The sequence below is a fragment of the Adelges cooleyi genome, unplaced genomic scaffold (genome assembly GCF_023614345.1).
Source record: "Adelges cooleyi isolate 19-005CV unplaced genomic scaffold, UGA_ACOO_1.1 ACOO_flye_CR_arks_rails_tigmint_CR_PRNA_2, whole genome shotgun sequence".
NCBI lineage: Eukaryota > Metazoa > Arthropoda > Insecta > Hemiptera > Adelgidae > Adelges > Adelges cooleyi.
The window spans coordinates 2,807,207-2,827,184 of NW_026095860.1; the positions used below are offsets into that span (position 1 = coordinate 2,807,207).

General features: G+C 34.0%; 1 protein-coding gene across 3 annotated transcripts; it reads right to left on the reverse strand.

The window, feature by feature from the left end:
* Nucleotides 1–1,805: 1,805 nt before the first annotated feature.
* Nucleotides 1,806–19,815, reverse strand: LOC126833511 (hexokinase type 2). Of its 3 annotated transcripts, none has more exons than XM_050564902.1 (9): nt 9,091–9,486; nt 6,417–6,579; nt 6,184–6,326; nt 5,895–6,113; nt 5,640–5,748; nt 3,468–3,657; nt 3,244–3,399; nt 2,887–3,160; nt 1,806–2,754 (listed from the first exon to the last, which is right to left on the reverse strand). In XM_050564902.1, exons 1-9 carry the CDS (start codon nt 9,172–9,174, stop codon nt 2,647–2,649), a joined length of 1,446 nt encoding a protein of 481 aa, XP_050420859.1. In that variant the 5' UTR covers nt 9,175–9,486; the 3' UTR covers nt 1,806–2,646. The 3 variants fall into 3 exon arrangements, with proteins under 3 accessions (XP_050420859.1, XP_050420857.1, XP_050420858.1); XM_050564900.1 differs by lacking the exon at nt 9,091–9,486 and adding an exon at nt 19,542–19,815 and having other exon boundaries at nt 1,815–2,754; XM_050564901.1 differs by lacking the exons at nt 5,640–5,748; nt 9,091–9,486 and adding exons at nt 4,800–4,899; nt 19,542–19,815 and having other exon boundaries at nt 1,821–2,754.
* Between the last annotated feature and the right edge of the window lie 163 nt (nt 19,816–19,978).

A 19,978-nucleotide genomic window follows, 5' to 3' on the forward strand; every position in this document is an offset into this window, starting at 1 on the left:
GACTAATTAACCAATTATGTCTAACTAGAAATATTGTAGAAAAATAAGAAACAATACTTGAACGTAAAAGAAAAAACCGATGTACATGAATATGACCATGAGTGCAAACTAATTCGTCTAAGGATAAAAACAATTATCACACCTTGAAGTTTATCACGATTCAGAAAGCAAAAAAAAAATTGTTCATACAAGGTTTGGTTGGGTTTGGTAGAATACACTACTGAACTATATATTTTTTATAACCTTCATGTTATTTTTATAAGTCATTGTGTCGCATTTAGTGATGTGGTTTTCCGGATTTCGGGTTTGAGTATTTTTTTTATTAAATTCTTACAGCAATTAATACTTTTAGTTTAGACACATAATATATAAGAGTAGTAACTACTAAATTGAGTGAGACTTTTAAATGTCAAAAATAATGTTTTTTTTTTTGTAAAATTTCTAATTTTTAAGGTACCAATAGTCCACCAGGTCGGTTTTCAGACTCAAAATCCAAAAACTACCCCCGAAGTTAAATTTTAATCTTATATCGATTCGAATGGTTAATGTTAATTTATTCTTTGCGGAGTGCCGTAATTTCTAATAAATTTTTTCTAAATTTTTGAGGAGAGAAAAATTTTGCGTTTTATGAAATTTGTAATATAATAATAATAATAATTTCTTTATTCACGGAGATAAAACCTCATTTTGCATCTGAATCTCTTTATTTTTTTGCTTCAATACCGCAATAGCTTGATTTTCTTAACTTAATAGAAATCAAAAAATATTTCGACTTAACATTTTCTAGGCTAAAAACTAATGCGTTTTAAAAATTGTATCTTTATACAATACTTCTCGTGTTTAAAACTTTTTTTTTGTTTATCGTGTATTTTTTGCCTATTCACACGGGGTTATGTTGTATTTGGCTATTGCGAGACCTCTATAACGGCGGAACGCATACCAGGGGTCCATAAAAACCAAGTCTTTCTTATAAAGGGAAGTAACCGCGCTATTTTCCTAACAACAGTTTACCACAACTGACAACAGTTTGTTTGTGCACAGTGTTTGGGGCGTTTTAATCGAACAAAATGTATTTTGTATCCATTTTTCAAATAATGATTATTAAGAAAAAATAAGTTTTTTTAAATGCCTGTTGGTAAGATGAAAGAAAAATGAAATCATTAAAATTTACGTTGCTCTACTTTTTTTTTTTTAACACTATGTGACGTTTTAATCAAGTGTTATTTACTTTCGTACAAAACTTCTTCGCTAACAAAAAGGGTTATCTATTAAACATATATAGATTATTAGTAATAATATTAAATTAAGGCTCCGTGGGGGTAATAGTCACCCTGATCACCCTCTGTGACCTTCGGTGTATTATTTTGTTTTTGAAATCGTTGTGTATTTCGGAATAACTTTACCACTTTAAAATAATTATCAATGGATTGTTATAGTCAAAATAATATAGTATTTGCCAAAAAACCGCGGCATAAAAAATGTCTAAATAAAAAAAAATCCTTTAATTCCAGTTTCATGTTTTTGTTTATTTTCCAGTTATTAATTTTTTTTTCTTTTTTTTCTTTTAACAATAACATATTTGTATTTAAGAGTACATTATTAATCATTATAATATACAATAAATGTACCGGTTAAGTACAGAGCTAATTCAATAATAAATAGTAAACACCAAAGCTTTTACATTTAAAATATCATTTTTATTATTATTATTATAATATTCCATCTAAAGTATAAGTAGGGTTTTACTAGTACAACCTTAATTACAAATTATTTAGTTTGATATAAATAAATAAATATAAATATATTTAATATATAAATGTTAGTTTTCTTTTTTTTCTTTTACAATTGTTTTAGTTTAAATAAAAAATAATTTACATAGAATAATAATAAAAATAATAACATAACTAACACAGCTTATGGTTTACATACAAATAACAAATGGGGGATAGGTATACTGTTACCTAGTATAGTAATTATTTTTAAAATAAAAACAGGGGGAAAATTTCTGTATAAAAATTGTTCACAGAACTAATAATTATTTTAGCAAAAGGGTCGGCTAAGTTTTTTTTTGGGTTGTAATTAATAAAAAAATAAAGTTGAACCGATTAAACAATTCATAACTAGATCGTACACATATACGTATAATTTAATATTTATATAAGCATATGTAGGGTTTCATCACTATTATTGTCGTAGATACATAACACCCGAGTTGTATATCATAAATTACATAACATATTATTAAATTTTGTAGATTCTCATAAAAAACTATAATATATAGATAATATTGTTTAAAATATATATAAATATATTATTTATGGTATAAAAAATTATATTGGATGCATTTAGTGGGAATTTGATGTAAATATAAATTTATTATGATCTATAGTCTAAAAAAAAAGTATTTAACAATGAACAATCAAAATTCAACACTCGACAACAATGACATCTCTAAAACAAACAACACTCGACGTATAGTGTAAAAACGCCTAAGACACATATAGCGTTAGCACCAAACGTTTTTTCTTAAATAAAAAAATAATAATAAAACATCGAATCAATTAATGCTAAAATTATATGTATTCTGTACTTCGAGCATTTTTTTTTTTTGGTAACACTGACTCACTAGCTGACTGTCTTCGCAAATTATACTGCTGCGACTCCGTTCATTTTTGGTAACTCGTCCCTGACGGCTACTGCTGCTACTAGCGCTGCTCCACGACCACTTCCGTCTTCGGACAACATCATATCAAACTGTAAATAGAATATATATTTGCATAAGTTTAGGAATCAAAGGACGACCGAATTGAATTTTAAACAGTAAACAACACTAGGGGTGCAATCGTAGATACGACACCATTTGTATCGCCTAATATTGGTACTAACTTTGATGTCTGGGTTTGCCAACTGTTTAGTTTTTTCGACCATTAATTTATGGAAGTACGGATGGAATCTGTAAACCGAACCATCCACTCCGATGGTAACGGATTTTTCGTTCATCTTGTTGAGTAGCACAGCCAGACCGGCAGATACTAAGTGCGCTGACCGTCTGGACACGCACTCGCAGATGTATCGCACGTTGGCACAGTCAACTAATGATGGATCGCTGATTCCCATTTCATTGAGGACTTTCAACGTTTCCTTGTAGTTAGCTTTGTCACTAGAAAACATTTTTTTTTTTTAAATATAAAAATAAATTAGATTTAAATTTTAATTAGAATTCGATTTGTTTGAATAACTTACCTTTCGATGTCAGAAATGAATGATGTGCCGAATGCTCCTTTGGTTTTCATTTGATCGGATAGTCTTCCTTCGAACAACTTCTTTTGATTTGCTAAATCTACAATGGTTAACCTTACAATCTCGCCCATGTACATTCCACTGATCATTTTTTCAAATCTAAAAAAAATATATACATTTTTTTTATAATCGTCAACATTATATTATTTTAATGTTGAATTAAGTACCTTTGACATCCTGCATTCAATGAGAGTTCGTCGATTTCACGGTCGTATTTTGTGGTGATCGATGCTAATTTACCGTCGTCGCCGAACGCACCCCATTCAGTGTTGATGATCACGTAAGGTTTTGACGAATCTCCATCAAACAGCTCGGCGTTTTCGACCTTTTCAACGTAACAAGCGTTGCACCCAGTTCCTAAAGAAGTATAATAAAAAATAAATAAATAATGTACAATATTGAAATGATGTTAAATTGCTTTCTAGTGCATGCCAGCTGTTAAATTTAACACTCCGTTAGTCACGCCGGGTAAGAATGTACCCCAGTCACACTGGGACTCAGGTAAGAAATGTACACAAGTCAAACTTTATTTAAGTGTGACCAAAAATCGGCTGACTAACGGAGGGTCAAGGCAAGAATCTAACCATCGGTGTATTATTAAAGCACAACACGGTTACATAATTAATTATTATGTATGTACAAAATTTTAAGTCACGCCAACACAATAAATAAACAAAACAGGTTCTTTGTAACAATTTTTCTTATTGCAGCAAAAAAAAAAAATCAAATTTAAACTTAAAACCATGTCATCATAATGCCCATTTTTAAGTAAAAAATTATGGTTACTGCAATAGACACAAATTAATAAATAAAGCAACCAACTAAATAAACCAAATAAAGCAGGTTTTTTTAAAATTTTTTATAGAATTTGCTCAAAAACACAATGGCGACAAATGTACAACTGGTCGCTTTATGTAATATCTGGAGCGGGCATACCTTTTTTCCAGGATTCAAAAATATGTCAGATGTATACATAACGAGAAGAAACACAAAAAAAAAAATTATCTCGGAGAAAACTTTATCAGAGAAAAAATGATGTCAGAGAAAACATGTTTTCAATGTTTAAATTAGAACGTAAAAATGAATATTAAAAAAAAAACCTATCTCACCAAATATTGTGTTTTATCCCAACTATATATATATATATTATTTATTTTTTTTGGCTGGAATTCAAAAAATACGAATGTGATTTACGCGATCTGAGTGTTGTATTTTTTAAGTTAAATGTCATTTTTTTTAAAATGACATGAACTTTAAAAACATTTTTCTTAAGTTTTATAAAAATGTATAGTATTTAACAAGGTATGATTTATTTGTTTAATATATGACATGTTCATTTTTTTATTAATAAATTAATATCAATCTGTCAAACAGAAAAATCAAGTAAAATATTATCTATTTTTAATAAGCTTAAAATATATGTGCAACTTACTACCACACACTATCAGTTGAACTCTGGTAAAAATCAACTAATAATAATTAGGTAATTGCTAACATACCGACAATAACTCCGATTTTGGTGTTTGGATTCTTCCAAGCGCAGGACATGAGTGTACCGGTTGTGTCGTTCAATATTCCACATACATCAATCTCGACGTCCTAATTACCATTGAAACAAACCTTTTGTTATGTATTGCTACTTTTACTTTAAATAGATTACAGGATTTGTGTTTGTTACATTAATTTATCAATACATGAAATAATAATCAATACGCTAATAATAGCATCACTGACCTAACTATAATTGAAAAGACCGTACTTTTTTTTTATCGATAAATATTTATTAGTCTGTGAAAATTGTAAAAAAAATATTTTCTAAAATACACTTGAGTTTATTTTGCAAATCTGAAATGGGAATTCAAAATAATTTTTTCTATAGTCAGATTGACTATACAAACCAAATGGTGGACTGATAAATCCTTTTTTGAAATATTTATCATAAACAAAATAATAAGCAATTGAAGCAATTTTACTGTACAATAATAATTAGGATCAAAAGCATATATTGCCGAGTTATCCAACTATAACCATAGACATAGACCAATTATGAAATTGATCTTAATCGATTTCGGTAAAACAACCACAGACTTTTTGACAAGCACAAGTACATTATCCATGCTCTGATTATGTACAAATATACATATTATAAATATACTTAGGACGGCACAGTAAACATTGTCTTTATAAATATGTACTTATAGTATATGTACACGGACGAAAAAGCACTTTTAGACGTACAGTTTATTTTGTCGAATCATAATATTGTATTTAAACGTCAAATCAACCCAATGAGAACGACCCGATAAAAATTGGAAATCGCTTTGCTTTAGCGAACTTACCAACTATCAAACCTACAAAACAGTTTTTCGAATAACGTGTTTTGTGAGCACAACTCATAAGAGTTCCAGTCGCATCGTTCAGTATTGCGGTTACTTGAAGATTCAGGCCCTACGATACGAAGATTAATAGTCTACGGTCTTTAAAATATTGATACTTCAAAATAATAGACATTATTTAGAGAAGTCAAAAATAAAGTACATCTGTGATATAAATTAATAGAAATATTTAAAAAGATCTCTTTGGTAATTGCTTACTTTTCGCTTTCTAATCGCTTCTTTTAAGAGTCTGACGACATCTTCGTCAACTACACCGGAGCAGTTAAATCCTTTGGTCCAGCTGTTGAGATATCCTTTAGTAAGTCCTACTTGCCTAAGCGGGAAACTAAATGTGAATCCTAACGGTAATGTCACTGTGCTGTCTACGTTGTGTTTCTTGACAAATTCGGCTAAACACTTAGCAATGTGATCGAATAGCTAAAAGAAAAAATTATATGTTGAGTTACAGAAAAAATGAAATAAGAAAATAAAAACAAAATCAATATACCTCTGTTCCTTTGCCGGTTTGAATATATTCGGGCACTTTGAAAATTTCCGAGTCCATATGGAAGTAGTTGTTCTCTCCCAATTCAATCAAGAGCACGCGGAAATTGGTGCCACCCAAATCCAGAGCCAAGAATTTTCCCCTTTCTAAACAGAGCGAAAGCATAGTTAACAATATTAAATACACAATACGTAGGGATAATATAAAATGTATAATATTTTGTTATATTGTCGTACCAGTGCCGTTTGGCAAGTCCTGTACATAAGTAACGTAGCATTTTACGACAGAGGACGGATTGGTGTCTTTTGACAAACCCTTGTTGATTGCGTCATTCATATCTTTCATCAGGGTGGTCAACTGTTCGTTGGACAAAAGAAGAGGCTTGCAGTCTTCTTTAATCTACAGAAAGAAAAAAATGTATTATAGGTTAGCAACAATACTAATACAGATAATATTATAATAAATAATTTAACAACAAATGATAGCACAAGAATCTATCGAGTTTGTCTCTTGCATAATACCATCAAAGTTTAAATTTGGTTTTTTAAGTATAGGTGAATATTTATTATTCACAAATCATATTAATAATGAGTTGTAGTTAGTTGGCTAATTATAAGGTTCGAATAATATGAACCGAATTATCGTTTTTCTCGAAGAAATTACATTGATTTTTTATGTTACACTGGAAAATATTAATAACAGCTTTGGCACACGTCACCAGATAAATATTTCGTATTCAAAAAAGCCACTAGCAATCATGATTTATTCAGTGTCAACAACCAAAGGCCTCGTGCTGACTTTTGTGTTGGCCTTGTAGGAGTTTGTTTTACATATTATAATTATAAAAGTTCTTTATCATAAACGAAGAAATTCAACACAATATATTGTTATCACAGAATAACCAGAAGGGAAACCTAGACTGGGACTGATAAGTGTCCGACATTTAGTTTGTGCAGATTACATTTTTCTGGAATTATATTCTTTAGTCTATCTTTAATATAGTCTGGATTCACATACTGCACAAACAATATGGCAGTCGGCCTTTTTAGGCGGCTCGTAAGAACCCGTGCAATTTTTTTTTAAAGTTGCCCTTCTGGTTATTCTGTGATATTAATAAGATAGTATATTTTGGGACGCCCTGCCGCTGTAACCGACTGAATTTCAATGGAAATATTAACAACATGGAAACAGGTGAAATGTTTTAAAATAATATGTTTGTGCAGGTAATTAGAAGTAAACAACAAAAGTAGAGTGCAATGATGATTATCGTGCGTTAATAATAAGTTTAAAATGTGCAAATGACACCATAATATAGATTTCGCGAAAATAACCTAAAATTTCCAAGTAGTCGCTTTTAGAAAATACACAACATTCGTTCCTAAATAAATTACTGCGCACGTGCGACGGAAGTCATAACCGTAGGAATAGTATTGATGGTTAATTTTTCTAAATGTAAAAAACGATAAGCGCGGCTAGAATATTAAAACGATTTTTGCAACTGTTACAACAATAATACGATTTTTTTTTGCTCTGTAAGTTAGACGTATAAACGAGAGTCGTTATTATTACAAAAAAAACAAACAATGATGGCTTTTATCATTATTATTTCTTTTGCAATACAATTAAAACGAGACTAGACGACATTGATGAGGTTCACTCGAAACCGTTGTTTTTTTTTTTGGGGGGGGGGGGGTTAAAACGATTTATGACTTGTGTATCGAAATACAGAGAATAGATTGAGTGGCTGTGGTTTATTATTATTTTTTTTTTTTTTACTGAAACATGATTTTGTTTGTCATTTAGATCTGCTTCTGGATAAAGGTATCGGCGGAGGAGAAGAAGGCGTGGTAAAAATGCTTTACGACACCCTCGGGCAAAGCATTGCACATAAAATAATAATATCAACTCGACGTTGCATAATATTCAAGCCTGGATTCCTGAGGCTATATATATATAATAATATAGTTGTATAGCAATATAGTTGTTTAGCGAATGTGGAACACGCGATTGTGCTATTCTGCAAGTACAACAATCACAAATTTGTTGTTTATATTGTTAATTTAAAAAAAAAACCTACATTTCAATCAGACAAAGAAGTTCAGAAAATATATCAATACAAAACAAAACAAAAACGTGCAAAGGTTTTTCGTGTCCTTCCCGTACGGAGGAGAAAAGGCGTAATGCGCGCACTGTCAAGTTGACAAGGTCACAACATTCGGCCAATGTCGTGTGCGGTGCGGCGGATTTAGTGGAGTTGAATGTGTGAAAAAATTACAGAAACTAGAGTGGAAAAAAAAAATATGCATTACAATGCAAAACAGGTAGCGGCGAGGACGAGGAAAAAAATAAATCAACGCAAAGGGGGGGGGGGCGCAGTCATCGGTTTGGAGACATTACGGTAGTCGCTCTTTTCCAACGTTATTATAACCGTCGATGGTAATAATTATTGTTGATAAACAATCGGCGGTGATCGGGTACAAGGTTTGCAGTAAAGAAATTCCCATTACAAACGGAGCCGTCGTCAAACCGCGGGAATGGGAATGCACGAAATTTCGTACTTACAAGTGTAGCTTTTGATTTCACATTAACCCATTTTCCGTCCTATGACAACAACGCGATATTTTGACATTGGCGTGCCAAACAGCTGTGCGTACGCGGCCTTTGCGGTGGTGGCCAACCCCGCCGCCGTGGATGCAATACTCGGTCACACTGTGATGCAACGCACCGCCTATCCAGCGTTCTGATCGTCGCGCCAAAATCCCCAAGGGTGAGGGATCGACCCTGACCCCCATCGGTCGCCCCATCCCCCCGGCTCTTCAAAAAAAATGCATCCCCTTCACGGCGACCACATGACAACATTGACTTTTTTTTTTAAATTGTTTACCCTCCGGATTGTAAATTATTACTTACGGTCACTTTAGTCGTCCACGACGACCCCGTAAAGAAACCGCACAGCGTGCGCAGGATCGGATGTAATATACTGTCTATACACATGTTTATGTATTATTATAAAGATAGTGCAACAATAAACGGTGGTAATAAAAATATTATTGTAAGAAACAAACGGACCGAGATCGAGACGACGTATAAAGAGAGCCGAGATATTGTGCGCGAGAGTGAAATAGATATAGAGACCGATTAAAAACCGATAACGGCGTGTAATAAACGAACGGTAACAATCACAATTAAATATATCTATGTATATTTGTTTAAATAATTAATAATAATAATAACAGCCGTATACGACGCTCGGCGGCACGCGGACACAGTAAGACAGACGGCGATAACGACGATAACGGCGTAACGGCCGAAGGGGTCGGGCTGAGACTGTGGCAGTGGCCGGCTGCCGCCCGTGAGTACAAAATAACGTAGAAAATATTTTCCCATGTATTTCGTATCGCGCCGTCTGTTGGCCCGCGCGCGCGTTCGATCCCACACGTCCGCGCATGTGTGTGTGTGTGCACGCGTTGCAGGCCTTCCTCCTACCCCCCTCCGACCACCGTTTACCCCGTTTCCTACTCGCCCTTCCCGTGTCTCGACGCGGTGGCTGCCGTGTCGCCATTCATACGCGCCAAACGGGTCAACGGGCGGTGGCGGCGGGTGGCACTGTGGCAAAACCTCATGCACGGACATACCGGGTTTTGGCGTGGCCGCCGCTATCGACCGAAAGCTACCCTCCACACCGCGTCCACCGAGGAGTGTCGTCCCTAGCCTCCACGTCCGCGCCCACGCCACGTGATGTAACCGCTGTCCGTTACTGATTATTATTGTAGAATTTAATATTATATGATAAAAAATGACGATTAAAATGTTAAGTCATATTCCGGGAGGGGTCCCTCGGCCTGCCATCAAAAGTACTGGCTTGGGGTTTAAAAACCTAAAATTAGTGCTACATTTATATTATTTCAAAAAATATCTAATTAAAAATAAATGTAGGTACTTTGAAAGCACTAATTTTAAGTTTTAAGGTTTTTAGTATCCCAAGCCAGGGGATTAGGAAGATGAGGGAAACTAGGGTGAATATCCGCCAATTGTACGTCACATTGAAACGGATCTACGCAGAGAAAAAATCTGCCCCCCCCCCCCATTGACGCAACTAAAGCGAAGCTACTAAAATTCAAATCCTTTTTAATTCCTGTTCTTTAATTCCTGTTCTTAAAAAAAATGTCAGCGTATTCCCCTAATAACGTTATAAACATCCCTAGCCCCCCCCCTTGATGAGCAAAAGTAGTTAAACCATAATATATATATATGTGGTATGGTTGAAACCATTTAATCTAACTTCTTGATTTAACTTGTCCTAGACTAAGTAATAATTTATAATCTTACCTAAACTAATCGTTTATTTTTTGGTAGACGGTTAAAAATTAACCGCCAATAACTTTTTCGTGCCATTTGTCGAAGGTAAAAATGGAAAAAGAGAAAAATAACACACACATCTCGATTGGTTTGGTTTCACTTAATATTATTTTTGTGCATGTTGTGCGCAGTCGAGCACAATTAATCAAAAAACGACAATGAGAAACCAACGGAGAGCGCGTGCATTGGCCATTTGAACCAAAGAAGCCCGACTAGTGGTTTTATTAGTGAAAGTTGATAGCAACACACACACATGGCAAATGGCACATGTATATTATATTAATATATATTGTAAACGAGCAAAAAAATAAATTGCTAATTTACCAAACCGTTGGGGCCTGTCGCGGATATTGGTTTTTTTTTTTGGTGGAAAATTCACTCAAAAACACTTCCGGGCAATTCAAACAGAAGTCTTAACCGCAATTATTGGTCCAGAAATCAACTAGATGTTATTTAATTTAACTTAAACACATATTATGATGTATAGGTCAGGCTCTTCCTCACTGCCCTGTCAAGACTTCCTCAAATTTACTTATCGTACCCATAGTACAAATTTTGTTCACTCAAAACTTGACTGCACTATTGTGAACTAAGAAAAATGGTTTGATGGGGAAAAAAATTAGTAATTTTTGCTATAGAAATGACTGCGATAGTCTGACAAAACAAAAAAAAAATCCTCATTATTGTATTGGCGACAAGTACACGCTGTAGTTGAAGCTCTAAATTAAGATTTGAATTGCCTATACTTTACTCCTTATAATAAACGGATTGTCTGGCGTTCTCTTAACATTATTATTATTATTATTACTTACTAGGACTGTTGTTAGTTGCACTACGCAATAAGTTACATTTTGATGACGGTCGTGTGCTCGAGGCGTAGCGTGTCAGAACCACCTGTCCGCCGCTTCGAGTCTAATTTTAAAAAACCTGGTCGTTTATACATAGACATGTAGATTATATTATACATGTATATATACATACCTAAGTATAGATCTATAAATATATGTATATAGCTGTAGGCGGTCAATAAAACGGTTCGAAGACGATTTCAACACTCGGTCGACCGCGACGCATTCCTGACCGGACCATAGGTAAAACGGATATTAAAAAAAATAATAAACCCCAGAGCTTTTAAACGGTCACAGCTACATAATATATTAAATGCTAACAAGGTGGCTGTTGAAGTCTGGTATTGTGGTAAAAATTTAAGTAGGTAGCAGAAAACTGTAAACCGACGCATAATTCTCCTAATTGCAAAGTTGACTTACTAAACGAAAAAAAACCCTTCAAAATCTCAGCTGCGTTGTCCAACCTAACCTAACCTCTAATCCTTTTTTTTTTTTTTGTTACAAGTACCTACCTACTCGGAAATCTCGGGGGATCTGTTAAACTACGCTAACCTTACCAAGTCCCAACCTCGGCTATAATAGTTTTTATTTAGGGGTTCGTACAACTAATAATAATTATCTTTATTTTATTATTGCTACAATCGGCTAGACATAAACGATCCTAATCTTGTATACCTATTGGTCACTGAATTACACAAATTTTAGAGACATAATTAAATGGTCAAGTTCTAAAGCTACTGACGGTGCTCAGTACTACTATAGAGTATTGCCTAATTACGGAAGTTTTGTCTTGAAAATACAATTTGATTTGTATCAATCCTGTATGTCATGAAACCTATTGATTAAATAATAAAATATTACAACAGCGATACAATTATTTTTATAATCAATACTAATTAAACGGTATAAAGATTATAATATTATTATTAATTTTAACCTTTTACCCTATCGTTGCTCATAGGAGATATCGTCTCCCAGGAAAATAGCTTTCTCTACTAAACGCAACAATAGCGACTATAGCCTAACCTTTAAACATTTCCTGACTCATCGTCATCCTCATCTTGAAGGAGCAACGTTTGAACTTGTATAATATAGACGGGACTATTATATAAATTGCCTTCAACAATTTTTTTTTTATAATTTAAGAGCATTAAACGGCACTTGAGATTACAATCGTTTGTCGAGTCATCACTGACTGCGCATATTAAAACCAATTGCGGGTCATAAACCGCTTTATCGATAATAAATTACAAGTTGCATGTGATTATAAAAAAAAAAAAAATAGTACCGACTTCATAGTCAATTAAATGCATGCGAAAATAAAACTAATGTCGCAAAAAAAAAAATGGGTCTTATTAAACAAACGTTATTCCCCTTTCAAAGGCTACTTATTCTTTTTTTATTTTATTATATTTTTTTTGTTTTGTTTTCGACAAGACTACAACTAAATGTTGTTTTGTATAAAATACTTCAGGTTTAAACGTAGGTAATAATATATTTTTTAGTGTAAACGTTTTCTCGGGAGATGTACTTTTCTGAGAAAGTGAGAGCTTGAAAACGGCTCAGTGGCTTTTTTTCAATTATATGCTTTAAACATTCGTTTTATAAAATCGGTAGCCGAGTATAAAACAAAACACTTACAACCCTGAACTACTATCGATGAGTGTCTGTCTATCCAAACATCACGATCTGATCGTTGGGAACAAGGCGGTTTCACTCTATACCGGAGAAATGTGTGTTTTTTTTTTCTAGTTAGTCCAGTTGGCCGCTAGTCTATCGATCATTTCGAGGTCAGCGCATGTTTTCAACGCTTTTTATATAAATATAACATTAATACTTGAGCAAAAAGTATAAAACGTCCGCCCACCGTCGGGAATAAAGTTACAAGTATTAAAAAAAAAATAATAAAGGATAATGATTAATCTAATACTGTATTAGCAACTAATAAGCGTTTCCGGTAGTCCGTTTGCATTGTAATAATAACAACAATTATAATAAAAATAATAATAATGTTATAACACGCCCAACCCGACCTTGGATTATATTTTTAACGATTTTCTCCTCCCCACCTTACCACCACTGCCACCACCCCTGTAGAGATCTTTTTCTTCCGCTGTTACCCCTGACCTTTTTAACCTTTTCAACATCGTGCCCAATGTACAACGACAGAGATGGTAGGTACTACCGGAAAACGCATATTATTTGAAAAAAAAAAAAACATTATTATCATGTTACACGAATACACGTAAAACGTACTTCACCCAAAACGAACCGTCAATAGTGGCATAATAGCTTGGGAAAAGCTTGAGAAATGATCAAAGTTGTTGTATCACTTTATAAACAAAAAAAAATGTTTTTACATTTATATTAACCAACGCTTTTGAACTAAAAAAAAACTGTTCCTCTCTTCGATTAGGTTTTCTACTAGATATAATAGTATGATAAGTAAACACCTCTCGACCTATCAAGACGATCAAAGCAAACAAACCAAAAAGATGTTATGTCAAATAAAAAAAAAATTCGTCTCGTAATAAAGGTCTCGGCTTTACATCTAAATCACCTTACCTTAACTTTCTTTATACAACCACTTGACACATTTTTTTTCTTAAATAATAATTCAGTTACAAACTTAGTGCAAAGTCATTACTATATTGTACTGCTGTTATTTATAAAATTAGCAGTATCATTATAGCAACACGCTAGAAGAGTACAGAGTGGGGAGGTTATGTTAGATTTGAGATGAGTCTGTTTTTTCAATTCTACCAAAGGTCTATGTGTCAAGAAGGCACGGGCATATAACGGTTTTGATTAATATCTCTGTAACTACATAAAAGGCATGTAAAGGTTTTTAGCACAACAAGTTTAACAGGGGGTTTTTTGAAGTCTTTAATTAAAAAATATTACGAATCAATTAATTTTAAATATAAGTCATATATTTGCATTCACATTTTTTATCTTGACTGTAAAATAATAATATATTTAATTTATTTGTATATTCATCTGCCATTTTTATACTTTAGATCTTCTAAATATGCTTGTTTCCTCCAATTACAGTTTTTTTTTTAAATTGTTGGAGAACGAGCATGTTAAACGGTCGTTTTTAAACAAGAAGTTACCAATTTATTGACAAGTAAAAGTTACTAGTTCTAACCCTAAAGGTAATTTGTTTAAAATAAAAATTATGATTTTTTTTTTTTATCAAACACTGAAACTGCATCCTAATGTTATCTTATAATTACATTAGTATTGCAACTATTAATGCAATTAACATTGCTTCACTATAATTAACATGAAAAATTACATAATACTATTATTTATGGTATAAAAATGACGAGCTAATGTTTGCTGAAAGTAATTTTGGGCTCACCTATCCCTCACTTACAATACCGAATATTAAAACTATCTACACGGTCGCCTTAAAAACCTATTCGGTAAGCGTTGCTTTGTTAAGTGTTCTCCAGTTTTAATACTACGAATTTCGGGTATTCAATATTGTTTGTGCACAAAATAACCAACATGTAATTTATTTATTATCATCCATATTTGGGCTTAAGAGTTTGTGTGTGTGTATTATATTCTGACGGCAGAGACGGTAGAAGCGGTGTGAAGGAATGCGGCGTGGAATCCTCTTCTGTCTTCACCGGTAACGTCAACACCTAACCGTCCGTTAGGTCCGTTGAGCACCCGTGTCTATAGTTATTTATTTATTTTTTTTATGTTCTGCAATACCATAACCTCTATAATATACGACATTAGGGCCCGAGTACGAAAAACGCGACTGACACAAAAAATAAACAGCAAAACAAATCTCATACAACATACCGGGGAGAACGCCATCGTTTGTCCTTGGATGGCGTCGACCGGTTGTGCCTCTTCGTAATATTATAACGAAATATTTATCATACAATTTTCTGTTCAGATCGTTGTTATCATCTCTTTAATATAAAAGCTCCCGAAACTAAATAATTGATATTGTTGTACATTATTTTTGTAGGATTTTCGCGGTACAACTTTGGTATTTTTCGCGGTTTCAAAAAGTGTAAACGATACTCGTTGAGAAATGTTCAAAACAGAATAAAACCTAATAAGTGACGGGACGGTCTGATTTAATAGTGATGATTCATTTGATTGTACAACAAAGACTGGTGTGCTGACTTGACAGCTGTCAAAAAAAAAAAAAAAAATCATGTCTTACAAAAAACTAGTTTTTTTTTTTTAAAAATGGGAAACAGAAAGTGAGAGTGTACTTAACTACGAACCGAACCGCTTAATCCGACCCTCTTTTTATTATGAAATAAGTAATAACGATCATTTTAAGTTAACTTGTGCGCTAGAGAATTTTAAATTCGCTTAAATCGGTTTTTGTATTTATCTCTTGGACAAGATTTAAATAAAATGCAATTTTCAACAAAAGAACACGGCATAACGCGCTACTACAACAACATAATAGGTGTTATGAAAACAATACAATAATTTATATGACGCGCATTCTTGAACTCCGTTCAAAAGAGTTTTTTGGCCGAGATTATTCGCCAACGGTTTTAAGACTAAAGAAATGAGGAAAGACCGTTCTTTTTTTATTTGAATTACGTGCCAACGGTTAATAACGGCGATAATTTATTTCTTTTAACGACGAACAGCGGTATATTGTGGAGAGGAGAAAGAAAGAGGGGGGGGCATAGGTAGTACGACCATAAGGCCTTGTACTAATAATTGTTAGACGGAGCATCCAGGTGAGAAACTAACAGAAACGCTTGTTTACTTAGTCATAGTGTTCAGATTGCTTTTGGTTGGTTTTGGGCATGCCCCTAGGTATTGTATATTGAGAATTCGAATACTGGGAATCTATACTGGGAATTCGAATGCGCATGAGCACAGATCATCTGGTCAAGACGGACAGTGCTCTCACGTGGGCCCGCTGGAACTACATGCATGTCTGTTAGTATAAGCTGAGCCCAGATACTTAAAATTTAACAAGGTTTTATACCTATGTATATTATTTAAAAAAAACGTGAAGGCCATCTTCTCGTTTAATAATCAATACAATGTATATTTGTGTACATTAGTCGTGTATAGATATTATAATTTTAGGGTAAATAAGAAGATGGCGAAAATGTTTTTATTACCTCAAGTGTCCTCTCTGATTTAAACTACTCTGTGGTATACGGTCTGTGTTTAACGACCTGATTATACCTATTATTATTTTAAGAACCAATCGCCATACCGAAACCGTCAATTATCGGTTGCAGTTTTGCCATGATTTTAATTGTTTTCACCAACTATTGCGCTGGAAATTATAATATAATAATAATTTTACTTTATCCACGTTCGATATTTATAATGTTAATGTTTGTTGATTGACACGTGCCGAGCCTGATAAAAAAGAATTACAATTATTTGCACGGTACTTAAAGTGATTGGCATAATATTGTTATTTCTGAACGTACAATAATAATATAGCAAACGATACTCCCCCCCCCCCCAAAAAAAAATATAAACTTGCGAAAATAGTTGTTCTAAAAATAACTTATCATTAACGAAACGCAAAGACTACTTTCACGTTGCGAAATACCTAAACAGTATTTTTTAATCGGCGGCGGATTAAAAAAAATGTAATTAAATGACTACCGAGCCGATGAGGTCGTTAATCTTGTAGCCGTGACGTTTTTATTCGCTGACTATGCAATAAATGCAAAAATATTATGTACATCTTAATATACTAGTAACGCGAACAGTGACCTATTTAGTAAAGAAACCGTTTTGAAACAATAATAATAAAATGATAAATGAAAATGAAAAACGATATTCGAAATTCGCTTAACAAAACAAACATAACATTTGGAACCCTCGAAGTAGAGTGGAGTGGAAAGAAAAGTTAATGGAATTAGGAATCCCATTTATTGTGTTATTATATACTTATTTAATTACAAGTAATGCTGTTTAATTTACTTGTAAATCGTCACAGCTGATGGCGGCTTATATAGTATTTAATTGGCCTATATATATATTAAGCAGGAAATACGGGGCGGGCGAGAAGAGAGTGTGTGTGTAGACAAAGATAATGCACATTACACCACCTCTTGCCCGCCTAAACTTGAAAATTAGTAATTACATATTTAATGATGATTATCCAAAAACCGGTTATCGACCGCAAGTCAGTCGAGCATTCCTAAATACAATACAATAATAATTGCATTGTAGACGTTTAAAAACAAAATGTTTGTGACAACAGTATAAAATAGATTTTTAGGATATTTTTATTGAAACAATAATGATAAGAAACTCCAGATCGGTTTTTGCGGCAGTTAAACGAGACCAAACAATATTGTAATGCATTTAATAAAAAAAAAATAAAAAAAAATAGGAGAACTAACGAAACCGATTGTTAATTTTGAAATTGTTTTTACTACTAATTGTTGTTGGATCAATATTGTTGACATGCGGTCAACAGTTAAAAACCCAGTCTCGGTTTCAACCCAGAAATCATTTTTTAATTGTTTAAGAGGACGTCATACAACCCATTTTCCAACCTTAATTTTAGAGCGAAAATACCTCTAACAAAAACGAAAGATGACAAGATTTTTGGAGACATTTAACATTTAAAATGCCATTTTTAAATAAATATAACTTCTTTTCACGCTGTTATTTTCGAAATCTTATATATGACGACAAAATGTCTCTAAAATGTTATCTTTCGATTTCATAATAGACGTTTTTTGCTCTAAACCAATAACCGTTGAATTAAGATTTTGCAAAAAATTACCTATGCCCAACTCGACCCAACTCGCTAATAAATAGGGTGGGGGGGGGGGTAGGTATCACGTCTTCTCAATTTAAACGGCTGTATAGGTTTTTTTGTACCGCGCCGATATGACAGCTACATGGTGGGGTGGTTCACTGTCGTCGGGCGGTCGAGTGGGTACTACACACCGTGGATCGTTTGCCGGTTTCGGGCAGAGTTAATTTTAGAAAATCATTCGACCGAATGTGGTCGGACGAGCCGAAAAACTCGACGGGAAATTAGGTACCTGGTTTCGCCAGTCCTGGGGTCGAGGTCGGGATACAAACGCGGAGATCCGGAAACCCGAGGACTCCGTGACGCGTTAAAGGTCGTTGCAAAGTCATTACGACCCGTGTCAAGTATAAGCAGTGTGTATGCATGTGTGTGTGTGTGTGTTATTTCTCTATCCGATCGATTTCAATACAATAACCGCGTTTGGCCGTTACGACCGCCTCCACCGTCGTCGCCGGTATCAGGCGATTTCGTATGACCTCTTGGCCACCGCCGCCGCCGGGTCGTTTAGCTGTTTAGCATAATGTGCGTTGTACAGCAACAAAATAACAACAATAATTATTATTCAATATCTAATCTACTATGCCATTACTACGGTCTACGGGCTAAAATCGAAATGGCAATCGGTCGATTACACGGGGAAGCCTTGAGCAGCAAACGGCGAAATGCTCCTTGCGGAAGCGCCTTGGAGTCGTGCATTTCTTCAATGTCACAACAACAACAGTAATAATAATTAATTAAACTACCCTCTTTTAAATAAACTGGACGAAATCAAAACGCAAATTAGATTCATTGCCGTGGCCGATGTTGCACGCAATGTTATTATTTTATTGTTGCGAATGTGTTGAAACGTATTTTTGACAGGCGTCAAAATATCTTATCATATAAAAGGTAGACAGACTATAACAATATAGTTGCGGGCTTATCGGTTGATCTTCTGCCGCCAATAAATCTCGAACGAAACGTGTACGTGAAATAACGATTTAAGAATGAAAAAAAAACAAAACGCTAACCCGAGTGAAGAAAAGAATATTTAGCCGGGATTACCCGTGTCCAAATTGTTGTTTTAAATTTTACACCAAATATTTGTTTATAGTAAGCACGGGGCCCGACGACGACTCGCGTTATTATTATTATTTGACGTTTTTTTCAGACTAAATAATACAATTTTTTTTATACTAGCAATCCGGGTCGTTTACCGGCGGTGTAAGGTAAAAAAAAAATGTACAATTTTTCTCACCGACCGGAGGAGTAATTTTTTCTATAATGGAATTTCTCGATAAAAAACGATAATTCAAGGTCGGTTATTTTTCTTTTTTTCCGGAACAAAAATATTCAAAAACAAAAATATATGAATTTACCTCGTTGGTGACGATTTCGGTGTCGAATTCGAACCCTTCGGAAATGTTCAGTTCGCTGAACGCCGGCCTGAGTTGGCCCATCATTTCCGGCTTGGTCCTCATGTTGTCTGTTTTGCCTGTCGAAGAGTACGCGCGGGAAAAGAAAAAAAAAACAAAATGTGGTTTTTGCGTGTAAGTTTGAAGTATTATTGCTTTTATTCCCTTTCGCTAAGTGCACAAAGGTCGTCGTGGTGTGCGTTTACCGAACGAGGCGACTTGACACAGAGACCGTTTGCCGGCCGGCGCGGCGTCTTATATAAAAACCGCTAACGAGCCGTCCCTACCACTTTGCCCAGATAATATAGGCAGTGCCTATATTATCATTATTTATTATTATTATTATTATGTATGGCTCACACACACACACACACACCAGTCGTATAATGATATTATTACGC

What these genes read in the sequence shown, in the direction of transcription:
- LOC126833511 (XM_050564900.1), bottom strand. Translation starts at nt 19,643, where the DNA reads ATGAGGACCAAGCCGGAAATGATGGGCCAACTCAGGCCGGCGTTCAGC. An exon ending in AAGCGATTAGAAAGCGAAAA is followed by an intron (nt 5,749 to 5,894) that starts GTAAGCAATTAC and finishes TTCGTATCGTAG; the next exon opens with GGCCTGAATCTTCAAGTAAC. An exon ending in TTTTGTAGGTTTGATAGTTG is followed by an intron (nt 3,658 to 5,639) that starts GTAAGTTCGCTA and finishes ATACTTCTTTAG; the next exon opens with GAACTGGGTGCAACGCTTGT.